This window comes from Pseudophryne corroboree, chromosome 6 (assembly GCF_028390025.1).
Source record: "Pseudophryne corroboree isolate aPseCor3 chromosome 6, aPseCor3.hap2, whole genome shotgun sequence".
Lineage (NCBI taxonomy): Eukaryota > Metazoa > Chordata > Amphibia > Anura > Myobatrachidae > Pseudophryne > Pseudophryne corroboree.
Genome location: NC_086449.1, coordinates 285,519,934 through 285,534,167, shown reverse-complemented (window position 1 = coordinate 285,534,167; position 14,234 = coordinate 285,519,934). Strand labels below are relative to the sequence as shown.

General features: G+C 47.7%; 1 protein-coding gene across 1 annotated transcript in view; it reads left to right on the top strand.

Moving 5' to 3' along the window:
- ATOSA (atos homolog A) overlaps positions 1-14,234 on the top strand; it is a 169,190-nt gene that overhangs the window by 118,518 nt on the left and 36,438 nt on the right. Inside the window, exons 9-10 of the mRNA XM_063926106.1 lie at positions 5,650-5,808; positions 6,329-6,397. Of these exons, the coding sequence (XP_063782176.1) occupies positions 5,650-5,808; positions 6,329-6,397 (228 nt within the window). The remainder of the gene's footprint in view (positions 1-5,649; positions 5,809-6,328; positions 6,398-14,234) is intronic.

Below are 14,234 nucleotides of genomic sequence, written 5' to 3'. Positions count from 1 at the left end.
TGTTTAGGAAGCCATCTTTCAGAGGCTCCTCTGTTATCATACTGTTAACTGGGTTTAGATCACAAGTTGTACGGTGTGATTGGTGTGGCTGGTATGAGTCTTACCCGGGATTCAAAATCCTCCCTTATTGTGTACGCTCGTCCGGGCACAGTACCTAACTGGAGTCTGGAGGAGGGTCATAGGGGGAGGAGCCAGTACACACCACCTGACCTGTAAAAGCTTTACTTTTGTGCCCTGTCTCCTGCGGAGCCGCTATTCCCCATGGTCCTTTCAGGAACCCCAGCATCCACTACGGACTCCGAGAAATAGAATTATCGGTAAGTAAATTCTTATTTTTACAAACGTGTTCTCCCCTGACCACGTAGCTGCTCGGCAGAGTTGTAATGCCGAGACCTCTCGGGCAGCCGCCCAAGATGAGCCCACCTTCCTTGTGGAATGGGCCTTAACCGATTTAGACTGTGGCAGGCCTGCCTCAGAATGTGCAAGTTGAATTGTGTTACAAATCCAACGAGCAATCGACTGCTTAGAAGCAGGCGCACCCAACTTGTTGGGTGCATACAGTATAAACAGCGAGTCAGATTTTCTGACTCCAGCTGTCCTGGAATATATTTTCAGGGCCCTGACAACTTCTAGCAACTTGGAGTCCTCCAAGTCCCTAGTAGGTGCAAGGCACCACAATAAGCTGGTTCAGGTGAAACACTGACACCACCTTAGGGAGAGAACTGGGGACGAGTCCGCAGCTCTGCCCTGTCCGAATGGACAAACAGATATGGGCTTTTTTGAGAAAAAACCACCAATTTGACACTCGCCTGGTCCAGGCCAGGGCCAAGAGCATGGTCACTTTTTATGTGAGATGCTGCAAATCCACATATTTGACTGGTTTTAAACCAATGTGATTTGAGAAATCCCAGAACTACGTTGAGATCCCACAGTGCCACTGGAGGCACAAAAAAGGGGTTTGTATATGCAATACTCCCTTGACAAACTTCTGGACTTCAGGAACTGAAGCCAATTCTTTCTGGAAGAAAATTTACAGGGCCGAATTTGAACCTTAATGGACCCCAATTTGAGGCCCATAGACACTCCTGTTTGCAGGAAATGCAGGAAACGACCGAGTTGAAATTTCTTTGTGGGGCCTTCCTGGCCTCACACCACGCAACAAATTTTCGCCACACGTGGTGATAATGTTGTGCGGTCACCTCCTTTCTGGCTTTGACCAGGGTAGGAATGACCTCTTCCGGAATGCCTTTTTTCCCTTAGGATCCGGCTTTCCATCGCCATGCCGACAAACGCAGCTGCGGTAAGTCTTGGAACAGACATGGTACTTGCTGAAGCAAGTCCCTTCTTAGCGGCAGAGGCCATAAGACCTCTGTAAGCATCTCTTGAAGTTCCGGGTACCAAGTCCTTCTTGGCCAATCCGGAGCCATGAGTATAGTTCTTACTCCTCTACGTCTTATAATTCTCAGCACCTTAGGTATGAGAAGCAGAGGAGGGAACACATACACCGACTGGTACACCCACGGTGTTACCAGAACGTCCACATCTATTGCCTGAGGGTCCCTTGACCTGGCGCAATACCTGTCCCGTTTTTTGTTCAGACGGGACGCCATCATGTCCACCTTTGGTATTTCCCAACGGTTTACAATCATGTGGAAAAAACTTCTCAATGAAGTTTCCACTCTCCCGGGTGGAGGTCGTGCTGAGGAAGTCTGCTTCCCAGTTTCCATTCCCGGGATGAAAAACTGCTGACAGTGTTATCACATGATTTTCCGCCCAGCGAAAAGTCCTTGCAGTTTCTGCCATTGCCCTCCTGCTTCTTGTGTCGCCCTGTCTGTTTACGTGGGCGACTGCCGTGATGTTTTTCCCATTGGATCAATACCGGCTGACCTTGAAGCAGAGGTCTTGCTAAGCTTAGAGCATTATAAATTTACCCTTAGCTCCAGTATATTTATGTGGAGAAAAGTCTCCATACTTGATCACACTCCCTGGAAATTTTTCCCTTGTGTGACTGCTCCCCAGCCTCTCAGGCTGGGCTCCGTGGTTACCAGCATCCAATCCTGAATGCCGAATCTGCGGCCCTCTAGAAGATGAGCACTCTATAACCACCACAGGAGAGACACCCTTGTCCTTGGATATTGGGTTATCCGCTGATGCATCTGAAGATGCGATCCGGACCATTTGTCCAGCAGATCCCACTGAAAAGTTCTTACGTGAAATCTGCCGAATGGAATTGCTTCGTAGGAAGCCACCATTTTTACCAGGACCCTTGTGCAATGATGCACTGTTTTTAGGAGGTTCCTGACTTGCTCGGATAACTCCCTGGCTTTCTCTTCCGGGAGAAACACCTTTTTCTGGACTGTGTCCAGAATCATCCCTAGGCACAGCAGACGTGTCGTCGGGATCAGCTGCGATTTTGGAATATTTAGAATCCACCCGTGCTGATTGTAGCAGTATCCGAGATAGTGCTACTCCGACCTCCAACTGTTCCCTGGACTATGCCCCTATCAGGAGATCGTCCAAGTAAGGGATAATTAAGACGCCTTTTCTTCGAAGAAGAATCATCAATTCGGCCATTACCTTGGTAAAGACCCCGGGGTGCCGTGGACAATCCAAACGGCAGCGTCTGAAACTGATAGTGACAGTTCTGCACCACGAACCTGAGGTACCCTTAGTGAGAAGGGCAAATTTGGGACATAGAGGTAAGCATCCCTGATGTCCCGGGACACTATATAGTCCCCTTCTTCCTGGTTCGTTATCACTGCTCTGAGTGACTTCATCTTAATTTGAACCTTTGTAAGTGTTCAAAAAAAAATTTTTTAGAATAAGTCTCACCTAGCCTTCTGGCTTCAGTACCACAATATAGTGTGGAATAATACCCCTTTTCTGTAGTAGGAGGGGTAATTTAATTGTCACCTGCTGGGAACACAGCTTGTGAATTTTTTCCCATACTACCTCCTTGTCGGAGGGAGACTTGGTAAAGCAGACTTCAGGAGCCTGCGAAGGGGAAACGTCTCGACATTCCCATCTGTACCCCCGGGATACTACTTGTAGGATCCAGGGGTCCTGTACGGTCTCAGCGCCATGCTGAGAACTTGTCAGACGCGGTGGAACGCTTCTGTTCCTGGGAATAGGCTGCCTGTTGCAGTCTTCTTCCCTTTCCTCTATCCCTGGGCAGATATGATCTTATAGGGACGAGAGGACTGAGGCTGAAAAGACGGTGTCTTTTTCTGCAGAGATGTGACTTAGGGTAAAAAACGGTGGATTTTCCAGCAGTTGCCGTGACCACCAGGTCCGATGGACCGACCCCAAACAAGTCCTCTTCCTTTATACGGCCATACTGTGCCGTTTGGAATCTGCATCACCTGACCACTGTCGTGTCCATAACATCTTCTGGCAGTTATGGACATCGCGTTTATTCATGATGCCAGAGTGCAAATATCCCTCTGTGCATCTCGCATATATAGAAATGCTCTATAGTCAATAAAATACTGTCCCTGTCAAGGGTATCAATATTTTTAGTCAGGGAATCCGACCAAGCCACCCTAGCTCTGCACATCCAGGCTGAGGCGATCGCTGGCCGCAGTATAACACCAGTATGTGTGTATATACTTTTTATTATATTTTCCAGCCTTGTCAGCTGGTCCTTGAGGACGGCCCTATCTATAGACGGTACCGCCACTTGTTTTGATGAGCGTGTGAGCGCCTTATCCACCTTAAGGGGTGTTTCCCAACGCGCCCTAACTTCTGGCGGGAAAGGGTATACCGCCCATAATTTTCTATCGGGGGGAACCCACGCATCATCACACACTTTATTTAATTTATCTGATTCAGGAAAAACTATGGTAGTTTTTTCACATCCCACATAATACCCTCTTTTGTGGTACTTGTAGTATCAGAAATACGTAACACCTCCTTCATTGCCTTTAACGTGTGGCCCTAATAAGGAATACGTTTGTTTATTCACCGTCGACACTGGATTCAGTGTCCCTGTCTGTGTCTGTGTCGACCGACTAAAGTAAACGGGCGTTTTAAAACCCTTGACGGTGTTTTTGAGACGTCTGGACCGTACTAATTGTTTGTCGGCCGTCTCATGTCGTCAACCGACCTTGCAGCGTGTTGACATTATCACGTAATTTCCTAAATAAGCCATCCATTCCGGTGTCGACTCCCTAGAGAGTGACATCACCATTACAGGCAATTGCTCCGCCTCCTCACCAACATCGTCCTCCTACCTGTCGACACACACGTACCGACACACAGCACACACACAGGGAATGCTCTGATAGAGGACAGGACCCACTAGCCCTTTGGAGAGACAGAGGGAGAGTTTGCCAGCACACACCAAAAACGCTATAATTATATAGGGACAACCTTATATAAGTGTTTTCCCTTATAGCATCTTAATATATATATAAGCATATCGCCAAATTAGTGCCCCCCCTCTCTGTTTTAACCCTGTTTCTGTAGTGCAGTGCAGGGGAGAGCCTGGGAGCCTTCCCTCCAGCCTTTCTGTGAGGGAAAATGGCGCTGTGTGCTGAGGAGATAGGCCCCGCCCCTTTTTCGGCGGCCTCGTCTCCCGCTCTTAACGGATTCTGGCAGGGGTTAAATATCTCCATATAGCCTCCGGAGGCTATATGTGAGGTATTTTTAGCCAAAATAGGTATTCATTTGCCTCCCAGGGCGCCCCCCTCCCAGCGCCCTGCACCCTCAGTGACTGCCGTGTGAAGTGTGCTGAGAGGAAAATGGCGCACAGCTGCAGTGCTGTGCGCTACCTTTAGAAGACTGAGGAGTCTTCTGCCGCCGATTCTGGACCTCTTCTTACTTCAGCATCTGCAAGGGGGCCGGCGGCAAGGCTCCGGTGACCATCCAGGCTGTACCTGTGATCGTCCCTCTGGAGCTGATGTCCAGTAGCCAAGAAGCCAATCCATCCTGCACGCAGGTGAGTTCACTTCTTCTCCCCTAAGTCCCTCGTTGCAGTGATCCTGTTGCCAGCAGGACTCACTGTAAAATAAAAAACCTAAGCTAAACTTTCCTAAGCAGCTCTTTAGGAGAGCCACCTAGATTGCACCCTTCTCGGCCGGGCACAAAATCTAACTGGCTTGGAGGAGGGTCATAGGGGGAGGAGCCAGTGCACACCACCTGATCCTAAAGCTTTACTTTTTGTGCCCTGTCTCCTGCGGAGCCGCTATTCCCCATGGTCCTTTCAGGAACCCCAGCATCCACTAGGACGATAGAGAAAGTAACATATTAAAGAAGCAAATTAAGAAAAATCACAAGGCATGGCTAAATCTCTGAGTCTATGGCATGCAAAACTGTGCCATATATGGCGGGATATAGCAAAGATGTATGTGGACACATCTGTAGTTACATTACAGTAATTGATCAGTTACAAAAGGCTTTTGGACTTCATCAGCAAAGTCAGGCTAGAGTGGCTTCTAGTCTTTTTCTGAGCAAGGTTCTCCACAAGACTAGCTCAGTGCTGTACATTAAGTGTACAGTGTACATTAAGTGCTGCTTGTTTGTAGAAGTGGTTTAGCATGGGAGAGGAGAAAGGGAGGTTTCATAGTTGCCTTTCTCATTTAGATGGAGTTTTAACATGTTAAGTCGTTTTACTTTCACTAAGTTTGATATTCTTCACCTAATTTTCAGGAATCAGTCTTAAATTATCGTTTTGAAACTCTGGGCACAGTTGAAGGTTTTACAGCAGACGTTGGGGCAAGCGGAGTCTTCTGCCCAACACACATGACTTTGCCTGTCGACGTGTCTTTCTTCAGTGTTTCAGAGGACAATGCTCCCTCCCCGTACATGGTAAGGCATAGTTAAGGGACCATAAACCTAAATACTTATGGTTGGGAAGCACAGATTTGTTAATGGAGTTGAGAGATAAGCACGTAGTTATAGAAGTTGGACTTAGCCAGAATGATGACAAGGATAAATATGTTTTATCTGCACTGTTGTAAAATACCTAGAAAGGCTTCTGTACAAAATTTTTTGTGTGTATTCTACACAATCCATTAGAGAAATTATTTTGGAAGTGTCACACACACAATTGTAGCATTAGAGGGGATCCTATAGCAGCCACTTACCTCATCAGACCTAGTGGGTAACATACAACCTACACCTTAATCTCCCTCCTATCCTATGAAAGGATCAGGCGGATCCATCATAGGGCTACAGTGCTTAGCATCTGAGGTACAGAACAGGAAGTGCCAGTAATGATACAATATTCATGAGAATTTTTACACTGTCGCTTATAAGGAAATGTTATTGTAAATTGATATCTTATTAAACAACAATCGTTGTTTAAACATGTTTTCTTCTGCCTCAGGGTAACATTACACTGGAGTCTCTTGGCAAAAGGGGTTATCGCGTACCTCCCTCTGGAACCATACAAGTGGTATGTGTAATTACAGTTTCTTTTTCAAGTATAAACGTATGTTTATTGGGAATTTATGATTTTGGGGCTGATTCCGCACAAAGCAAAATAAAGGTGTAACCCCCGCATGTAAAGTAATTAAATGTATTTGCACCCCTTATATTGCAACATGGTTTCTCCAGGGGCAAAGCTGCTCCATTGTGTTGCTTTGCTCCCAACTCAGTCTGCCCCTTTATCAGCAGATCAAGAAAATCTAAGGTCATGGCCTAAATGTAATTGTGAAATTGTTGCCATCTAATGGCCTGATTCTGAGTGGTGCACACAGCAGCCGTGGTTGTGTATATTCACACTGCACATGTGTCCCAGTACCTCGCAGCATGACCTGTAGACAAGTCGCACGGATCTCAACTTATGGATGGGTGGCTGTCAATGAAGCGGCAACTAGGCTTGTGTACATATTCTGATGTGAAAATGGGTGTGCAGTGGGCGTGTATGTGGAGTTACAGTGTGATTCCGAGTTGTGCACATGCTGCTTTCTGACTGATCATCTGCAACCGGCATAGCCCAGTGCAAGTATGGTTGGTATTGATGACTACGGTTTTTTGCTGTAGATGTTGTTGGGGTTGTGCAACCGCATGCTACGTGTGATTCTAAATAGCTGTGGGCCTCCGATTGTGTTTTCCATCACACAGTGCGGCCGGAGATGTGATCACATTGCGTGCACCTCAGAATCGGGCCCTAAGATGGGTGAATCAAGAGGTTTTCTCATTTACATCAGATTATTGTATTATTCTTCCTGCTGAAGAATATTAATATTTGCCCATGCTGCACCCCTTCAGTGGAACGCGCTCCCCCGCTCCATTAGACTCTACCTGACCTTGCAAAGCTTCACACAGTCACTAAAAACCCACCTATTCATCAAAGCATACCCTTACGATGCATAACCTAGTCCTGAGGCTGCTCCTCCATCCCCCTGCCTCATGCCTTGAACACCACTGCTTTGCTTACATACTGTAATTAGGCTTCCTCCTGCTTGCTTGCACCTCATGTCATCTGTCTGTCGGTATCCGGTTGATAAACGGTGTCTAGTTAGACAATCAATAGATAGACACCATATGTTAGACAGACATTAGGTCGACAGGGCAAAAGGTTGACATGAAAATGGTCGACATGAAAAAGATAGACAATTTTTTTACAATTTTTTTTCTCTAACGTCCTTGAGGATGCTGGCGACTCCGTAAGGACCATGGGGAATAGACGGGCTCCGCAGGAGATAGGGCACTTTAAGAAAGCTTTGGATTCTGGGTGTGCACTGGCTCCTCCCTCTATGTCCCTCCTCCAGACCTCAGTTTTACACTGTGCCCAGAGGAAGATGGGCGCACTGCAGGGAGCTCTCTTGAGTTCTTTGTTACAGAAAGCATTTTTGTTTGGATTTTTACCTTTTTCACAGGGAGCACTGCTGGCAACAGGCTCCCTGCATCGAGGGACTGAGGAGAGAGGGGCAGACCTACTTAACTGATAGGATCTGCTTCCTCGGCTACTGGACACCATTAGCTTCAGAGGGGGTGAACACAGGTTCGTCCTGGGCGTCCACCCCCGGAGCCACGTCGCCATTCTCCTCACAGAGCCAGAAGAACAGAAGCAAGAAGACGTCTCAGGCGGCAGAAGCCTTCAGCTTCACAGAGGTAACGCACAGCACTGCAGCTGTGCGTCATTGCTCCACATCACCTCACACACTCCGGTCACTGTATGGGTGCAGGGCGCAGGGGGGGGCGCCCTGGGCCGCAATAATAACACCTCTTAGATGGCAAATAGGTATATACATGTACAGCTGGGCACTGTACATGTATATAATTGAGCCCCCGCCATTTTACACGATTTTGAGCGGGACAGAAGCCCGCCGCCGAGGGGGCGGGGCTTCTCTCTCAGCACTCACCAGCGCCATTTCTCTCTCCACAGAACGCTGAGAGGAAGCTCCCCGGACTCTCCCCTGCTTACACACGGTGAAGGGAGTTTAAAAAGAGAGGGGGGGCTTCTGTAGCACCCCCTATTTTTAAAGATCGTAGATTCCCCCTAGGTTATTTTGCTAATGGGCCTTTTAAGAGGAACGGTGTGGCTATATTATTTAGAGACTCAGTCTCCTTCATTTTGCACTCTCAGTTAGCTGATAAAAATGGCCGGTACCTTATACTGAGCGGCCTTTTAAATGACAAGCCGGTCACCCTGGTCTCGGCATATGCCCCAAACTCAAACCAAGTAGCTTTTATCCGAAAGTTATGTGTGGCTATTCAGAGGATTCGTACGGGCTCCCTTTTGCTCATGGGAGATTTTAATTTAGTTCTTGATCCTAAGTTGGACAGGTCTCCTAGAACCGCTCCCCCCGCCTCCGCCTCCCCCAATGCCAACTCCTTAGCTTTTCGTAACCTCTTGGCTGAATTTGATCTCTATGACATATGGCGAGTACAAAACCCCACAGGGCGGGAGTACACCTACTATTCCCCCGTCCACAACTCTTACTCCCGTATTGATTTTATATTTTCGGACAAATGGACCCTCCAGTTCGCCAGATCCTTAGATATTCTCCCTATAACTTGGTCGGACCATGCCCCGCTGATTCTTAAATGGAGTGTAGCTTGCCAACACTCTCCCCCCCGCCCGTGGAGATTCTCTCCACATTTGCTGTCCAACCCAGTCTCAAAAAAAATTATAGTTGACAGTATTTCATCTTATATGGAATTTAATTCCCCCTCAGACACGTCCACCCTGAACTTCTGGTGCGCATTTAAAGCTGTCATACGGGGAGCAGCGATTCAGGCGGGAGCACAGCTCAAGAAACTCAACCTACAACGCCAGGTTGATCTAGAGCTCAAACTGAAGGAACTAGAGGACAAAAACCAATCTAAACCTACGAAATCTTTACAGAAGCAGTTAGTCGATATTAGATCTCAACTCCAGACATTACTAATGGCGCGCACCCAGGCTTCCTTGAATAGGATACGCCAGAAGTTTTATCTAACGGGGAACAGGCCGGGGAAAATGCTGGCCCGGAAGCTTAGGGCTCAACAGGCTCGGAATAGAATCAAACTCATTATATCACCCACAGGCACCAAAATTTCTAACCCAAGAGAGATAGCGAATCAATTTGCCAAATTTTACTCTCAACTTTATAACCTCGCGTCAGACCCTGCCACCCCGCAACCTACCCCTTCCTCTATCAACTCCTTTTTAGCGGATTTAAACCTTCCACATATCTCAGATGATCAACTAGCATTACTGAATGCCCCATGGTCCCTATCAGAAACCCTCCAGGTGATCAAGTCCCTCCCTCGAGGTAAGGCACCTGGCCCTGATGGCTTTATTAATGACTTCTATGTTTCGTTCCAAGACCTCCTAGCTCCCTCTTTGGTGGCAGTCTACACCGATATTACCTCACAGGGCACCATCCCTCAGGAGCTGCTCGAAGCACGTATTGTCACGATCCCTAAACCAGGCAAAGATGCGACCTTTTGTCAAAATTATCGCCCCATTGCGTTACTGAATGGGGATGTTAAAATATATGCTAAATTAATCGCCTCTCGATTGAACGCCCTCCTCCCCTCCCTGATACATCCGGACCAGGTTGGCTTTATCCCGGGAAGACAGGTGTCCGACAATACACGCAGGGTATTCAACCTTGTCGATTCTCTAACCCCCAAGCAAGGTCTCCTACTGCTGTCTTTGGACGCAGAGAAGGCCTTTGATCGCTTAAACTGGTCTTATATGCGAGAAGTCCTACTAAAATTTGGCCTACGTGACCATATCCTCTCGTCAATATTAGCTCTATATAGCTCCCCGACGGCCCGGGTATTCAGTAATGGTTTTTTATCTAGTTCTTTTCCAATCTATAATGGTACCCGCCAGGGCTGCCCTCTCTCACCTCTCATATTCGTTTTGGCCATAGAACCACTGGCGGCTAGGCTCCGTGCGGACCCGCAATTCCCTGGACTGAGGTTGGGCGTCACGTCACACAAACTATGTCTGTTCGCAGATGATGTCCTTTTATTTGTAACAGATCCAGCCACAACACTCCCCCACTTACACAATGTTTTAGATAGGTACTCTGCAGCATCGTATTATAAATTAAATGCCTCCAAGACGGATGCTTTGCCCATTAATCTCTCTAACTCTTTGCCCCTACTACGTGCTAAGTATCCATATAATTGGCAAACATCCTCGATACGATATCTGGGTATATATATCCCTCCATCTTCCTCTTCTGTATTTGAGGTCAATCTTCCTCCTCTGCTGTCCTCCCTTCAGTTGTTTACCAAATCATGGCTCAACTATGAGGTTTCGTGGATGGGCCGGCTGGCCGCATTCAAGATGTCGCTGCTCCCTAAATTAATGTTCTTGTTTCGCACTATTCCTTTTATCTTCCCCAAGAAGTATCTAGATAAAGCCACTACAATCCTCACTAATTATATATGGTCTTCGCGACCGCCTAAACTTGCCCGCGCGAGGATGTCTCTACCAAGGAGAGTAGGTGGCCTGGATATGCCCAATCTATCACTGTACCAGGAGGCCTCCCTTCTGGCCCAGATTAAAGAATTCCACAAAAACGTGCCTCCGGGGTGGACGTGTTTAGAGGAGGAGACCTGCCCCCGTTTTCCCCTGAAAGATCTTTTTTCGATCCCTAGAATCCTTCGCCCACGGAGCTTAAACCTCCTCCCCTCTACCCGAGCCACGCTCCAGGTTTGGGACAAATTGTCTGCGGCCCTATCCCCTTCATATCATAATTTCTCCCTGATATCGCTACGTACGGTGGCCGCCCTGGTCCCTAATCTTAACCTGGTGGGCTGGAGGTCCAGGGGGATGGAGGTCCTGGGGGACTTGTTTAATGGATCTGTGCTCGCCTCCTTTTCTGATTTACAGGGACGCTTCTCTCTGCCTGACTCTGAGAGGCTTCGTTATTACCAAATACAGCACTGGTGGACTAGCCTCCACCTCTCCCCCTCCCCACTGTCACCTGGTATTCAGCAGGCTATAGGCCGATTCTCCAGTACCACTTCTAGAGGGGAGATCTCCTTCTGGTATAAAACATTGCTCTCATTACTCCCTGCTCCTAAATCTAAAGCCCAAATCAGGTGGGAGGCAGATGTGGGATGTGTTCTCCATGATTCTCAATGGCAACGCATTTTTTTGTCATCTTTTACCATGTCTAAATGCCTGAATCACTCCGAAATGCATGTTAAGCTACTTCATAGATTATACCTTACACCGGAAAGGCTCCATACGATCTGGCCTGCATGTTCGAAGTTTTGTTGGCGCCTATGCGGAGAAGTGGGCCACCTCTTCCATATTTTTTGGTCATGCCCCCATGCCCAGACGTACTGGACAGAGATATTTGGCCTTATCAATAAAGTTTTGAATCTCGACCTGTCCCCCTCTCCCCTTATAATTGGAAACAGGCCACGATGCCTCCGTTGTCGAAGGTAATACACAAAATACAACTGCACTTCTTGATGGAGACTGAACACATTCCATACTCCTTCACTGCCAAATCTCCCTTGGTGCGCTGGATGCCTTGGCATCTGTTTACCACGGAAGGTGAAGGTGCTGCATTGATGTTACGTCCCCTCACTCCTGGACAGCCCCCTCCTAGCCCCATTGGCTGATGAGGCCTCCCCCCCCCCCCACTCCTAAGACCACAATGAACCCTTATTTGGGTTGTATTTATAGCGAGCCCATTGCCATCCTTCCATCTCTATAAATACCTTTCTTTTTCTCTTTGTTTTTTTTTTTGTTTTGTTTTGTTTTCCTTACGATGTACCTGTGTGATCGACTTTGAACTGTATGCACTTGTTTGCACATGTCTACTGTAACGTTCTTTTATATGTTTATGTACCTACTTCCCTCTCTCTTCCTTTTGTACCCCTGTTTGCAATGAAAAAAAAAAATTCAATAAAAACTATTGATGATAAAAAAAAAAAAAAGAGAGGGGGGGGGGGCACATAATTGGCGGATAAAGTATAATACAGCACTGCTGGGGAAAAGCATTCTGTGTTGGTCTCCAGGTTGTTGCGCTGGGGTGTGTGCTGCCATACTCTCTCTCTGTCTCTCCAAAGGGCCTTTCAGGGGATACTGTCTTCAGAAAAAGTTTCCCTGGGTGTGTGCAGTGTGTCGGTACGTGTGTGTCGACATGTTTGATGAGGAAGGCTCGCTTAATGTGGAGGGGGAGTGCTTGAATGTCAGGTCGCCGTCGGCAACGCCGACACCGGACTGGGTGGATATGCTGAATGTCTTGAATGCAAATGTAAATCTCCTGCATAAAAGATTAGACAAGGCTGAAGCTAGGGATCAGTCAGGTAGCCAGTCCGTGCCTGTCCCTGTGGTGCCAGTACCTTCAGGGTCTCAAAAGCACCCCATATCCCAGGTCACTGACACAGATACCGACACAGATACTGACTCTAGTGTCGACTATGAGGATGCAAAATTACAGCCGAAGGTGGCAAAAGGTATTAGGTACATGATTATTGCCATAAAAGAGGTTTTGCATATCACGGAGGAACCCCCTGTCCCTGACACGAGGGTTCACATGTATAAAGGGAAAAAGCCTGAGGTCACGTTTCCGTCCTCATTTGAGCTAAGCGAATTATGCGAAAAGGCTTGGGAATCTCCGGATAGGAGACTCCATGTTCCCAAAAGGATTCTCATGGCGTATCCTTTTCCACAGAAGGATCGGATACGATGGGAATCTGCGCCTAAAGTAGACAAGGCGCTGACACGCTTATCCAAGAAGGTGGCACTGCCTTCTCCGGATACTGCTTCCCTCAAGGATCCTGCTGATCGCAAGCAGGAAATTACCATGAAGCACATTTACACACATTCAGGAACTATAGTTAGGCCGGCCATGGCGTCGGCCTGGGTTTGTAGTGCTGTCGTGGCATGGGCAGACTCCTTTTCTACGGAGATGGACACCTTAGATAGGGATACCATTCTAATGACCATGGAGCATATCAGAGATGCTGCCTTGTATATGAGGGATGCTCAGAGAGACATTTGTTTACTAAGCTCTAGAATAAACGCTATGTCTATTTCTGCTAGGCGGCTCTTGTGGACCCGACAGTGGACGGGAGACGCCGACTCAAAGCGGCATATGGAGTCATTGCCTTACAAGGGGGAGGAGTTGTTTGGAGGAGGCCTCTCGGACCTAGTTTCTACTGCTACGGCCAGTAAATCGAATTTTTTACCTTATGTTCCCCCGCAGCATTCTAAGAAGGTACCACATTATCAAATGCAGTCCTTTCGTTCCAATAAAAACAAGAAGGTACGAGGATCTTCCTTCGTTGCCAGAGGTAAAGGCAAGGGAAAAAAGCTGCACTCAGCTAGTTCCCAGGAGCAGAAGTCCTCCCCTACTTCCGCAAAGTCCACAGCATGACGCTGGGGCTTTCTGGGGGGGGGGGGGGCACGTCTTCATCTTTTCAGCCACGTCTGGGTTCAATCACAGGTGGATCCCTGGGCAATAGAGATTGTTTCCCAGGGATACAGACTGGAATTCGAAGACATGCCCCCTCGCCGGTTTTTCAAATCGGCTCTGCCGGCTTCCCCGTCAGAGAGGGAGCTAGTGTTAGCGGCAATTCACAAATTGTACATTCAACAGGTGATAATCAAGGTTCCTCATCTCCAGCAAGGAGAGGGTTATTATTCATCCCTGTTTGTGGTACCGAAACTGGACGGTTCGGTCAGACCCATTCTAAATCTAAAATCCCTGAACCTGTACTTGAAGAGGTTCAAGTTCAAAATGGAATCGCTCAGAATGGTCATCGCCAGCCTGGAGGGAGGGGATTGGATGGTGTCCCTGGACATAAAGGATGCGTAC